Source organism: Euleptes europaea, chromosome 14, assembly GCF_029931775.1.
Source record: "Euleptes europaea isolate rEulEur1 chromosome 14, rEulEur1.hap1, whole genome shotgun sequence".
Lineage (NCBI taxonomy): Eukaryota > Metazoa > Chordata > Lepidosauria > Squamata > Sphaerodactylidae > Euleptes > Euleptes europaea.
Window position 1 is genome coordinate 49,603,790 of NC_079325.1, and position 19,470 is coordinate 49,623,259.

Genomic DNA, 19,470 nt, shown 5'->3' on the forward strand with positions numbered 1-19,470 from the left:
ACACAGCTTACCTTTGGTCATGTAGTAAAGGTGTTTGTGCTGTAGTGGCAGCTGCTGCTGAAGGAACTTCTTGAAAAATCCACACAGCCAATCAGATCTCCAATGGCCAGTCAGAAACTCTGCTGGGCAAAAGCCCCGCCTCGCCCTGCCCACCTTCTAGAACACTTGGCAGACATCAGGAAAGGTGTATGCAGGCACCATTGCTCCAGTGAGCACCACGCTGGGGACCCTTGGTTCAAAATGAGGGCAAAAACAAGAGTGGGACTGAGATGGAAGGCAAAGGAAGGAACTGGGTGAGGGTGGAAGTCAGCTGGAAAAACATGGCATTGAGAACAGTTGTTTGAATTGTGCCCAGAAGGGAGAGCTTATTGCTTGGGAGGCGCATTGGGGTGAGATGACTGGCTAGGACGCCGAATAAAATGACTGTGTGGGAAATATTTGTTATTTAATGGAAATAGGCATGTTTCATGAAGAGGAGCTGTGGCTCAGTGGTAGAGCATCTGCTTGGCATGCAGAAGGTCCCAGGTTCAATCCCTGGCATCTCCAGTTAAAGGGACTAGGCAAGCAAGTGCTGTGAAAGACCCTGAGACCCTGGAGAGCCGCTGCTGGTCTGAGTAGACAATACTGACTTTGATGGACCAAGAGTCTGATTCAGTATAAGACAGCTTTATGTGTTCATGTGACATGCTAGGAGAAGGAAGGAAGCACTAGAGTAGTGGTTCCCAAAGTGGGCAGTACCATCCCCTGGGGGGGGGGATTACCTAGGGCGGCGCTAAGAGGCAAGGGGGCAGCAGGGGGCGCTAGAGGTAGGTCCCTTCAACTATATTGTTCACTAATTTACAATAGATCAAGCTATGGCACCGTGCTGGTAAATTTGGTGGAAACTATAGAATTTTTTCCAGACTTTGAAGAGCTGGTACCACTGGATCAAGTTCATCAGTTTTGTTGAATAAATTTCAACTAAAAAGCTTTAATTTGATTTTGAATAGTTGTGCAATTAATTGTTGCTGTTTGGAAATTTTATTATTACTATCTTCTGTGAATCATGCAAAACCCTATTTTGAATAATGCCTTTTATAGGATAGGGTAGGGGGCACTGGGGTTGAGTTTGTGGAACCAAGGGGGCGGTGGCCTGAAAAGTTTGGGAACCACTGCACTAGAGCATGGGTTCTCAACAAGGGGGGAATTTCCCCCCTGAGGGTAATTTTAGGGTTTCGGAGGGAATTGGGACCACTATTCAGCAAAGTGTGATGTCCTGTAGATTATGTACAATCTGTAAAATTGTAGTTTGTTTTTTTGAGTTATTTTGGGAAGGGGGAATTATATTCTGAAAAATGGTGAAAGGGGGGAGTGGAGCAAAAAAGGTTGAGAGAATAATTTTGAGATGTAGGTCTGACTCAGGAGAGTTGGTAGCTTCCTTTATGTGTTGTTAAAACGTCTAGTTTGTTGCATGAGTGGTAAAGCTGAAGTGGCGGTGCTGAATTTCAGAAACATTTCTTAAAAGAGTATGGGAGAAGAAGTTAGCATATCAAAATACATGAGAGATCAAGTCCTGATAATCCATTCCTTGGGTTTGTTTTTGCCGTCCTTTGAGCTTGCTTTACAGTCAATAATTTCTCATCCAGGTTTTCTTTGCTAAACCTGACTGTTTGCATGCTGTAAGTCACTGAAAATGAATAGCTGAATAAAATTGGCTAAGAACGCCAATTAAAGGCAGGGTTAAGGTTGGGAGAAAGCTGTCCAGTTGTAACATAGCTTTGTAAGACCTTGAGCAAACTCCTTTGCCTGCTTTCTCCCTTATTTTGATTCTGGGGTGGCTGAGTACTTCTTGAAGCTGGCTGAAAATCACAAGAAAAAGGCCTCAAATGGAATTTTACAAACAACCTGTTGATGTATGCAAGAATGCGGGGAGAGCGTGATTATCCTTTTTGTGATATCTGTTGGTGTGTACTGAAAATCACATAAAAATACATCATGATTATTTCAGGAGGATTATAGTAGCAGTTGCTATGTACAGGAAAGAATGATGTTTGGGGTGTGAGGAAGATAACCTGCATTGGTTCTTAGATCAGAATGAGATAAGACTTGAGTATTTGTCTATAATTAGGTGGGGATGGGTACAGAGGGAGGAGCTTGATGCCGTCTCTGGCTAACCACCTTGCTTCCTCCCCTAGGCTGACAAGAAACCTGCGAGAGCCACAGCAAAAGCAGCAGAGGCTTTTCTGCATTTGAAGCTTTGCACAGGGGGTGGAGACTGAAACTGTGAAGCGTTGACTGTGCCATACACCAGCTCAGAGAGAAGACAGCAATGCTTCCGAGAGGGGCCCAGCAAGAAACGGATCACTTCCACCTTTAATCAAAGCAGCTCCTGCTGGTCTGGAGTTAAGATTTTCCCCCCTCTCCTTAACCCTCCCTTGGAGATGAACCAGAGGCTCAATTTGCCCTTCCCCTTGCCTGAAATCTGCATCAGCAATGATACTATAGCCCGATCCGACCACCAAAGAGAGAAGGAGATTTTTCCATTTAAAGCTAGGCTGCTATTGCAACTGAACTAGGATTCATCCTTTATTTTTTTAAGATTGGAACAACTGTGGGCCGTTAGGTTTCATTTGACATTTTGAAACGCCGTTATTGGTTCCATCTGTGTTTATAGCTGCTGCTATTGGTTTTCTTGAACAAAAATTGGAATTTTAAAAAAAGATATTGGTCTTGTTCAAGTCTGCCCATGGCTTTTTTGATGAAGAAAAAGAAGTTCAAATTTCAAACCAGTTTCACTCTGGAGGAGCTAACTGCTGTCCCTTTCGTGAATGGTGTCCTATTCTGCAAAATTAGATTGCTGGATGGAGGAGATTTTGCAACTCTTTCTTCGAGGTAAGAAATTATTTGGGCCGTGCTGTTCTTTGGCTCTTTTTTTTAACTTGATACATGTCACACTGAGCAAGTAGTGCATGACTAGAACTCTACCTTTTCTTCTGTTACACAAGGTTGCCCCCTCCCTTGATATAAAGCTATGGGAAAAGATACTCCACTGTGTGTAATCCTCAGATTCTTCTGGGGGCTGGGTTGGTGCTCTTCCACAGAAACTGCATACTTCCATTGTCATCCTAAGAAGAGATAACCCTTAAGTGATCTAGATCAGGGCTTCTTAAACATTTTCCACTCGTGACCCCTTTTTGCCTGAGAAATGTTTGTGACCCCAGGTATATAAAATAGGTATACAAATCAAACATTTACTGATAATCATAAGGAAATTTATGTAAAAAAAAATTTTTTAATTTGCAACCCCCACATTCAGTTACGTGACCCCATATGGGGTCGCAACCCACAGTTTAAGACGTTTTGACCTAGATCACCTTCCCTACTCCAGTTGTCCGTATAGTAATGAGAAACTCCAGCACTGTAGCTGATTTGCTGTCTTGCACAAAAGAAGTGCACAGCCTTGTGGCCCCTTAAAAACTTAACACACATTCCAGCATAAGCACTTGTGAGCGAAAGTCCGCTTCATTACATGTGTGAAGTGTTAGTTGGTGGACATGCCACAGATGGAAATTGAGGAGAGGAGATTTTCTAAAAAAAGAAGCCCAAAAGATCCAGCAATTCAAGAAACAGGTCAGTATTGATGAATCCTCATACAGATGGTAGCTTGGTTTCAACCAGAGCGAGGAGTGCTTAATACATGTCCCATTCTGATTGGATCATTTATGCTTTTGACTAGGTTATATCTTTGTGTTCTGTGTAGTAAATAATGTACTGTATGTATCTTTTGGATGGGTTGGCCTTCTCATATGACTTTGCAATAACCTTTCCAACCTGTACCCAAATGTGCATGGAAATCTGTTATAAATGCATGCTCCATTTAACAATATAAATGAAGGAAGGTGACTACAAAGTGAGACTCAAAGGCCCAGAGATCCATGGAACAGATGTGTAATGAACACAAGATCCAGTCAGAGTGGGAGTGGATCACTCCTAACTGATGATGAATTGGGGAAGTCAGAGGAATGGTGTACGCCATTCTCTGAAGAGGGACAATGTCTTTCTGTAAAGAGCTTCTTAACCCTTGTTAAGACCAAGATGAAGTTTTCTATGCAGTTTTGACACTCTTCAGTTTGTTCTCTTCCAGCTGCCTCCCGCCCCTCCCTTTTGTCTGTACCTGTTTGCATCCCATGTAGTAAAGGGGGTCACCTCTGTGCCAGTCATGAAAGCTGAAATACTACGCAACTCAGTTCAGTTCTTTATTATTACAGTCCATGACCAGTAGGTATATAAAGGAGACATTAATTACAGAAAGAATAAAATTTATATACAAATAATCTTGATAAACACAGGATAGTCCTAATAGATACCAGCTAAAACGACACATATCTGTCAGCAATTTAACAGTTTGACATTCTCCTGGGCAAATACTAGAGATAAATTCATTTCAGAAACTAAAATATCTGCCACTCATCAGGATTAAAGGCCCTTCTAAATTTTTCTGTGATTACAGACCTGGGTGCAAAACTGGGCAACCAATCGTGTCGTTTGGTGGTTCTTATCTGACAGAAGATATTCAAGTCTAATTTTGTTAGATCTTCCGGGAAACCTTTCTAGCAACAGTCTGATAGTTTCACTACAAATTTTATTGTGTTAGGTACACTCAAATAACAGGTGCTCGATCGATTCTTTTGTGGGCAGACATGTAGTTTCTGTTCATAAGGGATTTTCTTGCATCTTCCCTCCAGTACTGCAGAGGATACTACGCAACCCAAAGACTATGTAAGGGTCTGTATGTAGTCAAAAGAGAGATTCTTCTTGTTCCCACCCTCATGGATTGTTGTGGGCTGACAGTGCTCTAGAAGGCATTGAGTCAGTTAAAGGAAAGGGGAAATCAGATTGGTCAAGGCCTTGAGAGCTTATGGGGTCCTGGAGAGAAACATTTTTGAGGTGGATAGAGGATTCCCAAATTATTCTCTTCTGCAGGTCCTTGCAGGCCCCTAGCTTGTGCATGCATGTTTATTAGATACCTATATATGCCATATGTTATACTCAAAGGTGCACACGTCTCTTTACCAGTGACAGTAATTGTACTGATATCTAATTAGGAAGGTAATCTTTTCCCCAAAACCTTATTGTGCACTGAGCGTCTAGCTCCGATCCTCTTCTTTTGCTCCCTTTCCTACTTTATGAATTACAACCTTTAGATAAGCTTTGGAATGGCTTATAATAGAATTATGGATCATGTGGTTTGGGAAGCGTAGCATTCTGTCTAGGTGGTGGTGTGCTTTTTTTCCTGTGGTCATTAAAAAACAATAGACTAAAAGGTTGCAGAAGAAAGGGACTGAAGGAAGGCAAGGTTGGTTCTGGAAAGTTATTTTTGCCATTATTATTATAGCCTTTTTTTGCTTCTCTTTGCTTTAAAAAGACCCTGTCCCAGCTCTGTGACTGCTAATCATATTTTGTTGCTTTTGTTGACACTGTGTGACTGTGTGCACATTGATTATTGCCTAGCACCATGCCAGCACAAATTCCAAAACAACTCATGACTTGTTTGTGAGCTGTCTTGTTCCAGATAATTTCTGGAATCTATTCTTGTATTAGTACAGAAGTATGTGGACCTGAATAAAGGAACAGAATCTGATTTGGTGTGGGAGTGAAGCTGCTTTGTTAGAAGTTAAATTTTGTGGCATGGAGGTTTTCTTTTGCTGGTACTTTTCTCCATATTCTATTTTTCTAGAGGTTGGACATATCTTCCTTTAGAGTCTAGAGAAGCCTTGATTTAATGCTTGGGGTCTTCAGAGGTATTGCTTATTGCCACAACTGTGTGTGTTTCCCCTTTTCCTCCTCCCATTTAATTTGCCCCACTACTTCAGGTGAAAGCAGCTTATCTGAGGAATTTGAACTTTGTGGAATCTTGGGAAGAGGAAGGAATTAATCCCTTCAGTACTTAGATTGGTTTGAAAGTGGCGCTTGGGTCTCTTCCTTGTTGACCTTGGATATAGGAGCAGTGGTGTTTGCCTGTGCTGGTGGTGGCTGCTAACCTTGTGTGGCTGCTTTAAATAAAATGCTGGCTGAAGTTCAGGAGCCCTCTCTGCATGTGATTGTTGCAGATCGCAGACGTGTTCCAGCAGAGAAATTGCCTCTAATTTAAGCCAAATGCATGCATTTCCCCCCTCTCCCTCTCTCCACAGGCTTGGTTGCTCATAATCTAGCAAAGTGGAAAGCTGGCAGTAGGGTCTGCAGCCTAATTGGGGAAGGGCCGTAGCTCAGTGACAGAGCCTCTGCTTGGCATGCGGAAGGTCCCAGGTTCAATCCCCGGCATCTCCAGTTAAAGGGACTAAGCAAGCGGGTGATGCGAAAGACCCCTGCCTGAGACCCTGGAGAGCCGCTGCCGGTCTGAGTAGACAATACTGACTTTGATGGACCCAGGGGGGTCTGATTCAGTAGAAGGCAGTTTCATGTGTTCTAATTGCCCACCCACCCCTGGGCCGCCTGCTCCATCTGAAAGCACATGGAAACGTGTTCTCTTTTTACTGTGCTCTGTGGTATTTTGTCAGCTGGGCTCTCTTCTGTTCCAGCCTCTTTGAAAGCTGGGGTGAGTTGTAAATGTCACTTCCAGATAGCTGCTATGAAAATGTTCCCCAGTTCTTGCTTGTCCTCCTCTTCAGTCCAGTTTGAACATACAAAGAGCTGGGCTTAGGGTTGGGAGAATGCTGTGGGATTTTTCTATGTCTTTCCTGCTCTTCTTTTTCATGTGCAAATTCCCTTGTTTCCCTCTAGCCAGTTTTGTTGTTGCATGTCCCCACTGTATTAGATTAAAATGAAATTGATCATGCATGTAAAGACAACAGTCTAGAGTAGGTTTAGGACTCTGTGACGTTTCTCTGTAATCCAGGTAGGTGTGATCACACATAATACTGAAAGCAGCTACAGGCTGACTGTGTGTCCAGCGCAGATCATCATGGGACTAGAATGGAGAGATCTGTGTTCCAATCCCTACACAATCATGAAGATTGCTGGATGACCTTGGGGCCAGTTACCCTCAGGTTTGTTATGAACATTCAAGTAGTGTGGGGGAAACTATGTGTATAGCCCTGAACCTATTGCTTGAAGGGCCAGATAAACAGGTAATGGGACCAGCTAAAACACACCTGAGAATGTGTGTATGATCACCCAAATAAAACTCCCCAAACATTTGTTCAAGTTGTGTGTCTTGATGGGGCCTCATTTCCACTGTATATCTTTTTTCTCCCCTTTTTAACAAGATTCCAAGAACATAGAAAATAATGATATAAATAGTTATAAAAAGTGATCGGTAGATTCAACATAGTGAAAATTCTTGATTTACAACTATGTTTTCCCTCAAAGCAATTTTGAGGGGCTCATCACCATTAAAAAAAAGGTAAAGATCCCCTGTGCAAGCACCGGGTCATTCCTGACCCATGGGGTGACGTCACCATTTCCCCACTTTATAGATTGGGAATTGAGTGAGCAAATGGTCTGGACCAAACAATCTCAGTCAGTGGTTGAGTTGATGAATCTGAACTCAGGCCTCTTGCCTGCATAGGTACCGTATTTTTCGCTCCATAGGACGCACCGCTCCATAAGACACACCTAGTTTTTAGAGGAAAACAAGAAAAAATCTTGTTTTCCTCCTCTAAAAACTTGTCTTATGGAGCGAATGCCGGCTGGGCACGTGCGCGTCGGGACGACGCGAGCCGGCATTCCCCACCCCAACGGCCAGCTGGGAGGCGGGCTGGGCCGCACAGAGCCGGCTGGGTGCGTGCGCGTCGGGACCATAAGACCTCCCCCCCAGCTGGCCGTCGGGGCGGGGAAAGCCGGCTCACTCTGGAACGACGCGAGCCGGCTCTGTGCGCCCTGCCTGCCTCCCAGCTGGGAGGCGGGCGGGGCGCACAGAGCCGGCTGGGCGCGCTGGAACGGGGCGCACAGAGCCAGCTCGCGTCGTTCCAGCGCGCTCAGACGGCTCTGTGCGCACATTCGCTCCATAAGACGCACAGACATTTCCCCTCACTTTTGAGGAGGAAAAAAGTGCATCTTATGGAGCGAAAAATGTCTAAGAGGATGCTGCAGGATGTCCTTTCATTGGACGTTTTGTAACCCCCAGTCTTGACTCTTCCCTTCTGAAAGATATTGAGAATTAGGTGCTTAAGGTAAGGAGTAAAGGTTTTAAAGTGCAGTTTCATTTTTTTAAAAGGTTGTATGACTTGCATGTGGATATTCAGGCTTCAAAAGTCTTGCCAGGGCAGTCATCTTCAATCCTTTTTTATTTGGTGTAAGCAGTTGGCCCCCTCCTCCTGCTAAGGTGTGCCACAAAGGCACGGGAGACACAGACTGGCAAAAGAGTAAGTCACTGCTCCCCACAAAATGGATGCCTCTCAGAGAGTTTTTGGATCCATCTTGTGTGTTAAGCCTGAGCAGGAAGGCGGTTAGCAGCTGTACTTTCCCCCCTGGCCCTGAACAAGAGTTGGGTTTTATATGCTTTCTCTACCACTTAAGGGAGAATCAAACCACCTTACCCATTGCCTTCCTTTCCCCTCCCCTCCCCACAAACACACTGTGAGATAGGTGGGGCTGAGAGAGCTCTAAAAGAGCTGTGACTAGCCCAAGGTCACCCATCTGGCTTCATGTGGAGGAGTGAGGAAACCAACCCGGTTCACCAGATTAGTGTCTGCCGCTCATGTGGAGGAGTGGGGGATCAAACCTGGTTCTCCAGATTAAAGTCCACTGCTCCAAACCACCGCTTTTAACCACTAAACCACGCTGTGCCTGGCTGGACAGTGGGGCCAGCTAATCGCCATTGTGTCACTCTAAGATGATTTAATCATCACTCCTAGCAGACCATAAGTTTATCTGCACCCATCCCATGTGTCACCCGAATGTGATTTAATCAGTGTTCCCATGGTAAGTAATGGTCTGCTATCTGCACCCATCCCAGCAATCAGTCCGTATTCAAGAGAATCCGCCATTCTCTTGGGACCTGATGACACATCAAGCCTCTCCTATCCTTTTGTTGGAACCCCGGAAAAGTGGTCAATTCTTTGTCTTGATCTGTCATGGCTTTGGACAGATCGACTTCTGGGTTTCCTGATGGGCTCTTTGAAGATCAGCGTTCTAGAGAGAGTGGCATATAGCAAATCCCAGTACAGTAGTTTTTTCTGTTTGTCCTGTTCTCCCCCCATGTCTTCTGACACTGGAAGTAAACAGTAAGCAATGACTGTTAAGTAGGTACTTTCCTTGGGCTTGTTTTTGTTTCTGACAATGTACAAATTATTGAGTTATGTAGATATGTTTGGAGAAGGCATAAAAGGATTTCAGAATCCATGTAATTGAAACCCTTCTGAAGATTATGTGAGTGTACATTTTTCTTTTTAGAGTCTTGATTTAGCTGTTAAAAATACATAAAATTGGCAGTCTGCAAGGAATTTCAGGAAGGGAAGCAATGTGGAACCTCCTGCCTCTGGATTCTACCAGGGACTTCAGGATAACCCCCCCCCCCCAACACACCCAGTCCTTAAATCTTTTAACTGACTGTTGGCCGCCCTCTACATTCCTTGCCCACTGGAGCATGTTCCGTCTTCATCAAGATTTTTTTTCTGCTTAGCTCAGGTGTCCCCTGAGTGTTTTGAAACGCCCCCTTTTTTTGGTGGGAGGCTTAGTTCTGCTTTCATGATTGTATCAGGCAGGTGGTCATTTCACAATTGACAGATGTGGAGAGATTAGAGAAGCCCAGATAACTAACCATTCCATTTGGTATAAGAACTGGAATAATTTGACCAATTAACTTCAGAGTTTAGAAGTAAAAAAAAAGGAACTCATGAAATAATGGATGGAACACTTTTTCCATGTCAAGATCCACATTTGAGAACCATGCATAAGAGGTTTAGAAGGGATTGTAGCTCATTCAGTACCCATATGCTCCAACTCTCTGTATTTCCTTTGGCTTTAAGTATCCACAGAGGTTCCTGTCAGGAGGCTGAAGTTGGTTCCTTATTCCCAGTTCGTTCCCTATTCCCAGTTCCTTATTCACATTTCCTAGTTCCTGAATGATTTTGCGGACATTACAAAAGCTCTACACCCCAAGATATGGATTGGACCACCACATATGATACACCCCCACATTCAGGGGACCGTGCCCTTCGAGATGGCGCATGCTGGGTCCTGGTCCAAAGTTCGGTTCTTGTGCCAGCGGCTCCCAAGTGGGGTGCCCCCAGGACAGATGCCCATACAGGCACTGCACCCCAAAATAATCTTTGGACCACCCCAAATGACACATCCCCACACTCCAGAGACTGTCCCCTCCAAGAAGACATGCAGCGGTGCCCGGTCCAAACACTGGTTCTGGTGCCATTGGCTTGTTTTTGGGTCCCCCCCCCCGAAACCTGTATTGCAAAGAGGTTTTGAATAAGGAACTGGAGCTCTGCACCCCAAAATATGGATTGGACCACCCCATATCATACACCCCCACATTCAGGGGACCGTGCCCTTCGAGATGGCGCATACTGGGTCCTGGTCCAAAGTTTGGTTCTTGTGCCAGCGGCTCCCAAGTGGGGTGCCCCCAGGACAGATGCCCATACAGGCACTGCACCCCAAAATAATCTCTGGACCACCCCAAATGACACATCCCCACACTCCAGAGACTGTCCCCTCCAAGAAGACATACAGAGGTGCCCGGTCCAAACACTGGTTCTGGTGCCATTGGCTTGTTTTTGGGTCCCCCCCCCCAGAAACCTGTATTGCAAAGAGGTTTTGAATAAGGAACTGGAGCTCTGCACCCCAAAATATGGATTGGACCACCCCATATCATACACCCCCACATTCAGGGGACCGTGCCCTTCGAGATGGCGCATGCTGGGTCCTGGTCCAAAGTTCGGTTCTTGTGCCAGCGGCTCCCAAGTGGGGTGCCCCCAGGACAGATGCCCATACAGGCACTGCACCCCAAAATAATCTTTGGACCACCCCAAATGACACATCCCCACACTCCAGAGACTGTCCCCTCCAAGAAGACATGCAGCGGTGCCCGGTCCAAACACTGGTTCTGGTGCCATTGGCTTGTTTTTGGGTCCCCCCCCCCCAGAAACCTGTATTGCAAAGAGGTTTTGAATAAGGAACTGGAGCTCTGCACCCCAAAATATGGATTGGACCACCACATATCATACACCCCCACATTCAGGGGACCGTGCCCTTCGAGATGGCGCATGCTGGGTCCTGGTCCAAAGTTCGGTTCTTGTGCCAGCGGCTCCCAAGTGGGGTGCCCCCAGGACAGATGCCCATACAGGCACTGCACCCCAAAATAATCTCTGGACCACCCCAAATGACACATCCCCACACTCCAGAGACTGTCCCCTCCAAGAAGACATACAGAGGTGCCCGGTCCAAACACTGGTTCTGGTGCCATTGGCTTGTTTTTGGGTCCCCCCCCCAGAAACCTGTATTGCAAAGAGGTTTTGAATAAGGAACTGGAGCTCTGCACCCCAAAATATGGATTGGACCACCACATATCATACACCCCCACATTCAGGGGACCGTGCCCTTCGAGATGGCGCATGCTGGGTCCTGGTCCAAAGTTCGGTTCTTGTGCCAGCGGCTCCCAAGTGGGGTGCCCCCAGGACAGATGCCCATACAGGCACTGCACCCCAAAATAATCTCTGGACCACCCCAAATGACACATCCCCACACTCCAGAGACTGTCCCCTCCAAGAAGACATACAGAGGTGCCCGGTCCAAACACTGGTTCTGGTGCCATTGGCTTGTTTTTGGGTCCCCCCCCCCAGAAACCTGTATTGCAAAGAGGTTTTGAATAAGGAACTGGAGCTCTGCACCCCAAAATATGGATTGGACCACCCCATATCATACACCCCCACATTCAGGGGACCGTGCCCTTCGAGATGGCGCATGCTGGGTCCTGGTCCAAAGTTCGGTTCTTGTGCCAGCGGCTCCCAAGTGGGGTGCCCCCAGGACAGATGCCCATACAGGCACTGCACCCCAAAATAATCTTTGGACCACCCCAAATGACACATCCCCACACTCCAGAGACTGTCCCCTCCAAGAAGACATGCAGCGGTGCCCGGTCCAAACACTGGTTCTGGTGCCATTGGCTTGTTTTTGGGTTCCCCCCCCCCAGAAACCTGTATTGCAAAGAGGTTTTGAATAAGGAACTGGAGCTCTGCACCCCAAAATATGGATTGGACCACCACATATCATACACCCCCACATTCAGGGGACCGTGCCCTTCGAGATGGCGCATGCTGGGTCCTGGTCCAAAGTTCGGTTCTTGTGCCAGCGGCTCCCAAGTGGGGTGCCCCCAGGACAGATGCCCATACAGGCACTGCACCCCAAAATAATCTTTGGACCACCCCAAATGACACATCCCCACACTCCAGAGACTGTCCCCTCCAAGAAGACATACAGAGGTGCCCGGTCCAAACACTGGTTCTGGTGCCATTGGCTTGTTTTTGGGTCCCCCCCCCCAGAAACCTGTATTGCAAAGAGGTTTTGAATAAGGAACTGGAGCTCTGCACCCCAAAATATGGATTGGACCACCACATATCATACACCCCCACATTCAGGGGACCGTGCCCTTCGAGATGGCGCATGCTGGGTCCTGGTCCAAAGTTCGGTTCTTGTGCCAGCGGCTCCCAAGTGGGGTGCCCCCAGGACAGATGCCCATACAGGCACTGCACCCCAAAATAATCTCTGGACCACCCCAAATGACACATCCCCACACTCCAGAGACTGTCCCCTCCAAGAAGACATACAGAGGTGCCCGGTCCAAACACTGGTTCTGGTGCCATTGGCTTGTTTTTGGGTCCCCCCCCCCAGAAACCTGTATTGCAAAGAGGTTTTGAATAAGGAACTGGAGCTCTGCACCCCAAAATATGGATTGGACCACCACATATCATACACCCCCACATTCAGGGGACCGTGCCCTTCGAGATGGCGCATGCTGGGTCCTGGTCCAAAGTTCGGTTCTTGTGCCAGCGGCTCCCAAGTGGGGTGCCCCCAGGACAGATGCCCATACAGGCACTGCACCCCAAAATAATCTTTGGACCACCCCAAATGACACATCCCCACACTCCAGAGACTGTCCCCTCCAAGAAGACATACAGCGGTGCCCGGTCCAAACACTGGTTCTGGTGCCATTGGCTTCTTTTTGGGTCCCCCCCCAGAAACCTGTATTGCAAAGAGGTTTTGAATAAGGAACTGGAGCTCTGCACCCCAAAATATGGATTGGACCACCCCATATCATACACCCCCACATTCAGGGGACCGTGCCCTTCGAGATGGCGCATGCTGGGTCCTGGTCCAAAGTTCGGTTCTTGTGCCAGCGGCTCCCAAGTGGGGTGCCCCCAGGACAGATGCCCATACAGGCACTGCACCCCAAAATAATCTTTGGACCACCCCAAATGACACATCCCCACACTCCAGAGACTGTCCCCTCCAAGAAGACATGCAGCGGTGCCCGGTCCAAACACTGGTTCTGGTGCCATTGGCTTGTTTTTGGGTCCCCCCCCCCAGAAACCTGTATTGCAAAGAGGTTTTGAATAAGGAACTGGAGCTCTGCACCCCAAAATATGGATTGGACCACCCCATATCATACACCCCCACATTCAGGGGACCGTGCCCTTCGAGATGGCGCATGCTGGGTCCTGGTCCAAAGTTCGGTTCTTGTGCCAGCGGCTCCCAAGTGGGGTGCCCCCAGGACAGATGCCCATACAGGCACTGCACCCCAAAATAATCTTTGGACCACCCCAAATGACACATCCCCACACTCCAGAGACTGTCCCCTCCAAGAAGACATACAGCGGTGCCTGGTCCAAACACCGGTTCTGGTGCTATTGACTTCTTTTTGGGTGCCCCCCCCCCGAATCCTGTGTTGCAAAGAAGTTTTGTACAGGGAACTACTGTCCCCTGCAAAAGGACATACAGTGTTGCTTGGTCCACACACTGGTTCTGGTATCACCTGTTTCTATTTGTGGTGGCCCCTGAAAATCCTGTATTGTGAAGAAATGTTTGTGACATTTGTGAGCCTTCTGCACCCCAAAATTAAGTTTTGAGCACCACATATCATACACCACACATCATACATTCAGGGTACTGTGCTCTTCAAGGGGGTTTGTGCTGGGTCCTGGTTCAAAGGCCATTTGTTCTGCCATCTGCTCCTAAGTGTGGTGGCTCCAGGACAAATGAGTAGTTATCAGCTCCCTTAGCATTTGTGTTAAAGGCCCACTTGCAGGTCACTTTATAACTGACAGCCGTTACCTAAGTAATTAAAATTCTATTCAGGGATCTTGGAATCATTCCTTCTTCCTGGGAAAACTCTCCCCAAAACCATTTCACTCATCTGGAAATGTATAGCGAATACTTAACAGTACTTTTTCCGAATAATCTGGGTATTGTGCCTCTCTATTTCTATCACCTTTCCTTTCTAACTAAATGTTCAAAGGTAATATAAAAGCAATCAGTTCATTGTCCCAAGGTTGTGTTAGAACATTTACAAACAGGTGTATGTATGTGTGTGTGTGTGTGTGTGTGTGTATATATATTGCTGATTCCCCCAAATTAAGAGGAGACCCATCTAACTGGTGTAACACTGTCATTGTCTGCGGTTTGTTAAAATGCCTTGGAAATCCAGACACAATGATCCTGCCTTTGAGGACAAAATCATAAATGCATTCTTGGAAGAGTATCCTTTGCTACAGAGACAAGGCTATCGAAAGAACACTTCCATCTGGGGAAGGATAGCAAGTAAGTTACATTCAAATACTATACAATTCAGGAAATGGCTGTATAATTTTTGGCATGAAGACAGAAGGGGACTAAGAACTAAAACCATTCTAAAGATTCAAGAGGCGGAAACATCTCGTTTTTTAAAGAAGCCTGAAGTTTCACACTCTTCTGTGCAGTGTGATAAATGCAAAGACTGGTTTCCTACAATTCACAGAAGCCATGAATCTATAGTTAATGTTGCACAGCAAAAACCATGGCTTTGTCCCATCTGTGAGGACACCAAAAACAGTATACTTAGCAATGATAACCTATCTGAAGATAATACTGTTGACCTTCATGATGATCAGCTATCTATTTCTGGAGACAATGAGATGAGTCTCAGCAATGGAGAGGTGGTGGTTAGAAATTCTACCTTGCAGCAGATGCTTTCTACAGAGCTACCTGTTTCCACTTCTGGGGAATTTAGAGCTTCATGCTTACCAACCTTTACAATCACTTTGTGTATAAGTGAATGGAGGAAGATATACTTCAACACATCACAATCTGGATTACAGGCTGGTTGGGCAACTGTGTTGGGGAGGAAAATTCAGGAGTACAATAAATTTTGTGTGTTCACTTTCACATACAACCGCATTAAAAGCAAGAATTCTAGGAAAATAAATGCTCCATTTTGGTATGGCAAAGCAAAATGTAAATTTAACGGGTGCATTATGCTATACATGAGTATTAAGAATAGGCCTCAAAAGGAAGCAAATTCTGTTAGAATCAATATCAATGTGAAAGGAGAAATCTGTCACAAAATTGGCCACGAATAAAAAGCTGCGGAGGCACACGCCAATTGGGCTCTCGTTTATTTGCCAATGGACCACCATGTATGCTGCTTATTACTGTTGCAGTCAAAACTCCATACAGAAATACAGACCAATTTGACCCACGGAACTTCCCAGCTGAGATCTCAGTGCTTAGCATTATGTATGTCGCAAGCTCAATTTTCAACTTTAAACACATTATTATGCTTCATTGTAATTGAATATCTATGAAGTAAAAAACCTGATGTCTTCTTTAAATTGTAAGGTAGTCCCCTGTGCAAGCACCGGGTCATTACTAACCCATGGGGTGATGTCACATCCCAGCATTTACTAGGCAGACTTTGTAAATGGGGTGGTATGCCATAGCCTTCACCAGTCATGTACACTTCACCACCAGCAAACTGGGTACTCATTTTGCCCACCTCAGAAGGTTGTACTGCTGAGTCAAACTTGGGTCGGCTACCTGGACCCGACTTCTGTCAGGATCAAACTCAGGTAGTGAGCAGAGCTAGGACTGCAGTACTGCAGCTTACCACTCTGCACCACAGGGCTCCTGATGTGCTTTCTACTTGCTCATAAAGTCAACAGGAAAAAAATTAGACTGCATTCCTCCCATCTCCCCACCCCAACAGTGCAACACATTAACAACTGTATATAATAAACAATTATGTTTTCTCTTGTCCAGATACAAAGTTGTTGGCATAACTTATAACACAGGACAACATTTTGTTTGCTTCCATAAATTTGGAATGAAGGGCCACTGGCATCTATATGATGGACTGAAGGAACTACAGAGCTCAGGACATGGCAACATAGAGGCTACAGAAGCTGTCTTCAGCAATTTTCTCAAACGACATCCATTTCCCAACCACATTGTTGCTGTACGTCAGTCGTGCACCTAATGTTCCTTGCCTCACCTGGAGAATAGACTCACATTTCCAGGGACAGTCAATAAAAAGCATCTGAAACAAGTATGCAGTTCCATTTTTGTATGATTTATAATTTCATGGTCCATATACACTAGGATCACAGTTAGCTGTATTGTCAACTTCCTTGGCATCAGGGCCATCAGTGGCCAAGGGCATGTAAATATATTTTCTTGTTCCTTAAACATAAGGGTGTAGCCTCCTTGGTGCATTCAAAGTTAGCTCCCAAGAAAAGTCCCTTACAGTTTCTTATTCAGATTTTCCATGGCTTTGGACAAGGACAAAGCATATGCCCTCTCGGATGCCAGAAGCGGTGTTTGGACCGGGCACCGCTGCATGTCTTCTTGGAGGGGACAGTCTCTGGAGTGTGGGGATGTGTCATTTGGGGTGGTCCAGAGATTATTTTGGGGTGCAGTGCCTGTATGGGCATCTGTCCTGGGGGCACCCCACTTGGGAGCCGCTGGCACAAGAACCGAACTTTGGACCAGGACCCAGCATGCGCCATCTCGAAGGGCACGGTCCCCTGAATGTGGGGGTGTATGATATGTGGTGGTCCAATCCATATTTTGGGGTGCAGAGTTCCAGTTCCTTATTCAAAACCTCTTTGCAATACAGGTTTCTGGGGGGGGGGCCCAAAAACAAGCCAATGGCACCAGAACCAGTGTTTGGACCGGGCACCGCTGCATGTCTTCTTGGAGGGGACAGTCTCTGGAGTGTGGGGATGTGTCATTTGGGGTGGTCCAAAGATTATTTTGGGGTGCAGTGCCTGTATGGGCATCTGTCCTGGGGGCACCCCACTTGGGAGCCGCTGGCACAAGAACCGAACTTTGGACCAGGACCCAGCATGCGCCATCTCGAAGGGCACGGTCCCCTGAATGTGGGGGTGTATGATATGTGGTGGTCCAATCCATATTTTGGGGTGCAGAGTTCCAGTTCCTTATTCAAAACCTCTTTGCAATACAGGTTTCTGGGGGGGGGGACCCAAAAACAAGCCAATGGCACCAGAACCAGTGTTTGGACCGGGCACCGCTGCATGTCTTCTTGGAGGGGACAGTCTCTGGAGTGTGGGGATGTGTCATTTGGGGTGGTCCAGAGATTATTTTGGGGTGCAGTGCCTGTATGGGCATCTGTCCTGGGGGCACCCCACTTGGGAGCCGCTGGCACAAGAACCGAACTTTGGACCAGGACCCAGCATGCGCCATCTCGAAGGGCACGGTCCCCTGAATGTGGGGGTGTATGATATGGGGTGGTCCAATCCATATTTTGGGGTGCAGAGCTCCAGTTCCTTATTCAAAACCTCTTTGCAATACAGGTTTCTGGGGGGGGGGACCCAAAAACAAGCCAATGGCACCAGAACCAGTGTTTGGACCGGGCACCGCTGTATGTCTTCTTGGAGGGGACAGTCTCTGGAGTGTGGGGATGTGTCATTTGGGGTGGTCCAAAGATTATTTTGGGGTGCAGTGCCTGTATGGGCATCTGTCCTGGGGGCACCCCACTTGGGAGCCGCTGGCACAAGAACCGAACTTTGGACCAGGACCCAGCATGCGCCATCTCGAAGGGCACGGTCCCCTGAATGTGGGGGTGTATGATATGTGGTGGTCCAATCCATATTTTGGGGTGCAGAGCTCCAGTTCCTTATTCAAAACCTCTTTGCAATACAGGTTTCTGGGGGGGGGACCCAAAAAGAAGCCAATGGCACCAGAACCAGTGTTTGGACCGGGCACCGCTGCATGTCTTCTTGGAGGGGACAGTCTCTGGAGTGTGGGGATGTGTCATTTGGGGTGGTCCAAAGATTATTTTGGGGTGCAGTGCCTGTATGGGCATCTGTCCTGGGGGCACCCCACTTGGGAGCCGCTGGCACAAGAACCGAACTTTGGACCAGGACCCAGCATGCGCCATCTCGAAGGGCACGGTCCCCTGAATGTGGGGGTGTATGATATGTGGTGGTCCAATCCATATTTTGGGGTGCAGAGCTCCAGTTCCTTATTCAAAACCTCTTTGCAATACAGGTTTCTGGGGGGGGGGGACCCAAAAACAAGCCAATGGCACCAGAACCAGTGTTTGGACCGGGCACCTCTGTATGTCTTCTTGGAGGGGACAGTCTCTGGAGTGTGGGGATGTGTCATTTGGGGTGGTCCAGAGATTATTTTGGGGTGCAGTGCCTGTATGGGCATCTGTCCTGGGGGCACCCCACTTGGGAGCCGCTGGCACAAGAACCGAACTTTGGACCAGGACCCAGCATGCGCCATCTCGAAGGGCACGGTCCCCTGAATGTGGGGGTGTATGATATGTGGTGGTCCAATCCATATTTTGGGGTGCAGAGCTCCAGTTCCTTATTCAAAACCTCTTTGCAATACAGGTTTCTGGGGGGGGGGACCCAAAAAGAAGCCAATGGCACCAGAACCAGTGTTTGGACCGGGCACCGCTGCATGTCTTCTTGGAGGGGACAGTCTCTGGAGTGTGGGGATGTGTCATTTGGGGTGGTCCAAAGATTATTTTGGGGTGCAGTGCCTGTATGGGCATCTGTCCTGGGGGCACCCCACTTGGGAGCCGCTGGCACAAGAACCGAACTTTGGACCAGGACCCAGCATGCGCCATCTCGAAGGGCACGGTCCCCTGAATGTGGGGGTGTATGATATGTGGTGGTCCAATCCATATTTTGGGGTGCAGAGCTCCAGTTCCTTATTCAAAACCTCTTTGCAATACAGGTTTCGGGGGGGGGGGACCCAAAAACAAGCCAATGGCACCAGAACCAGTGTTTGGACCGGGCACCGCTGCATGTCTTCTTGGAGGGGACAGTCTCTGGAGTGTGGGGATGTGTCATTTGGGGTGGTCCAAAGATTATTTTGGGGTGCAGTGCCTGTATGGGCATCTGTCCTGGGGGCACCCCACTTGGGAGCCGCTGGCACAAGAACCGAACTTTGGACCAGGACCCAGCATGCGCCATCTCGAAGGGCACGGTCCCCTGAATGTGGGGGTGTATCATATGTGGTGGTACAATCCATATC

General features: G+C 47.3%; 1 protein-coding gene across 1 annotated transcript in view; it reads left to right on the forward strand.

Moving 5' to 3' along the window:
• The first annotated feature begins 2,700 nt into the window (after nucleotides 1–2,700).
• The window catches only part of EEIG1 (estrogen-induced osteoclastogenesis regulator 1), an 81,890-nt gene continuing 65,120 nt past the window's right edge, over nucleotides 2,701–19,470 (forward strand). The window contains exon 1 of the mRNA XM_056860616.1: nucleotides 2,701–2,871. Coding sequence (XP_056716594.1) covers nucleotides 2,726–2,871 — 146 coding nt within the window. The 5' untranslated portion in view covers nucleotides 2,701–2,725. The remainder of the gene's footprint in view (nucleotides 2,872–19,470) is intronic.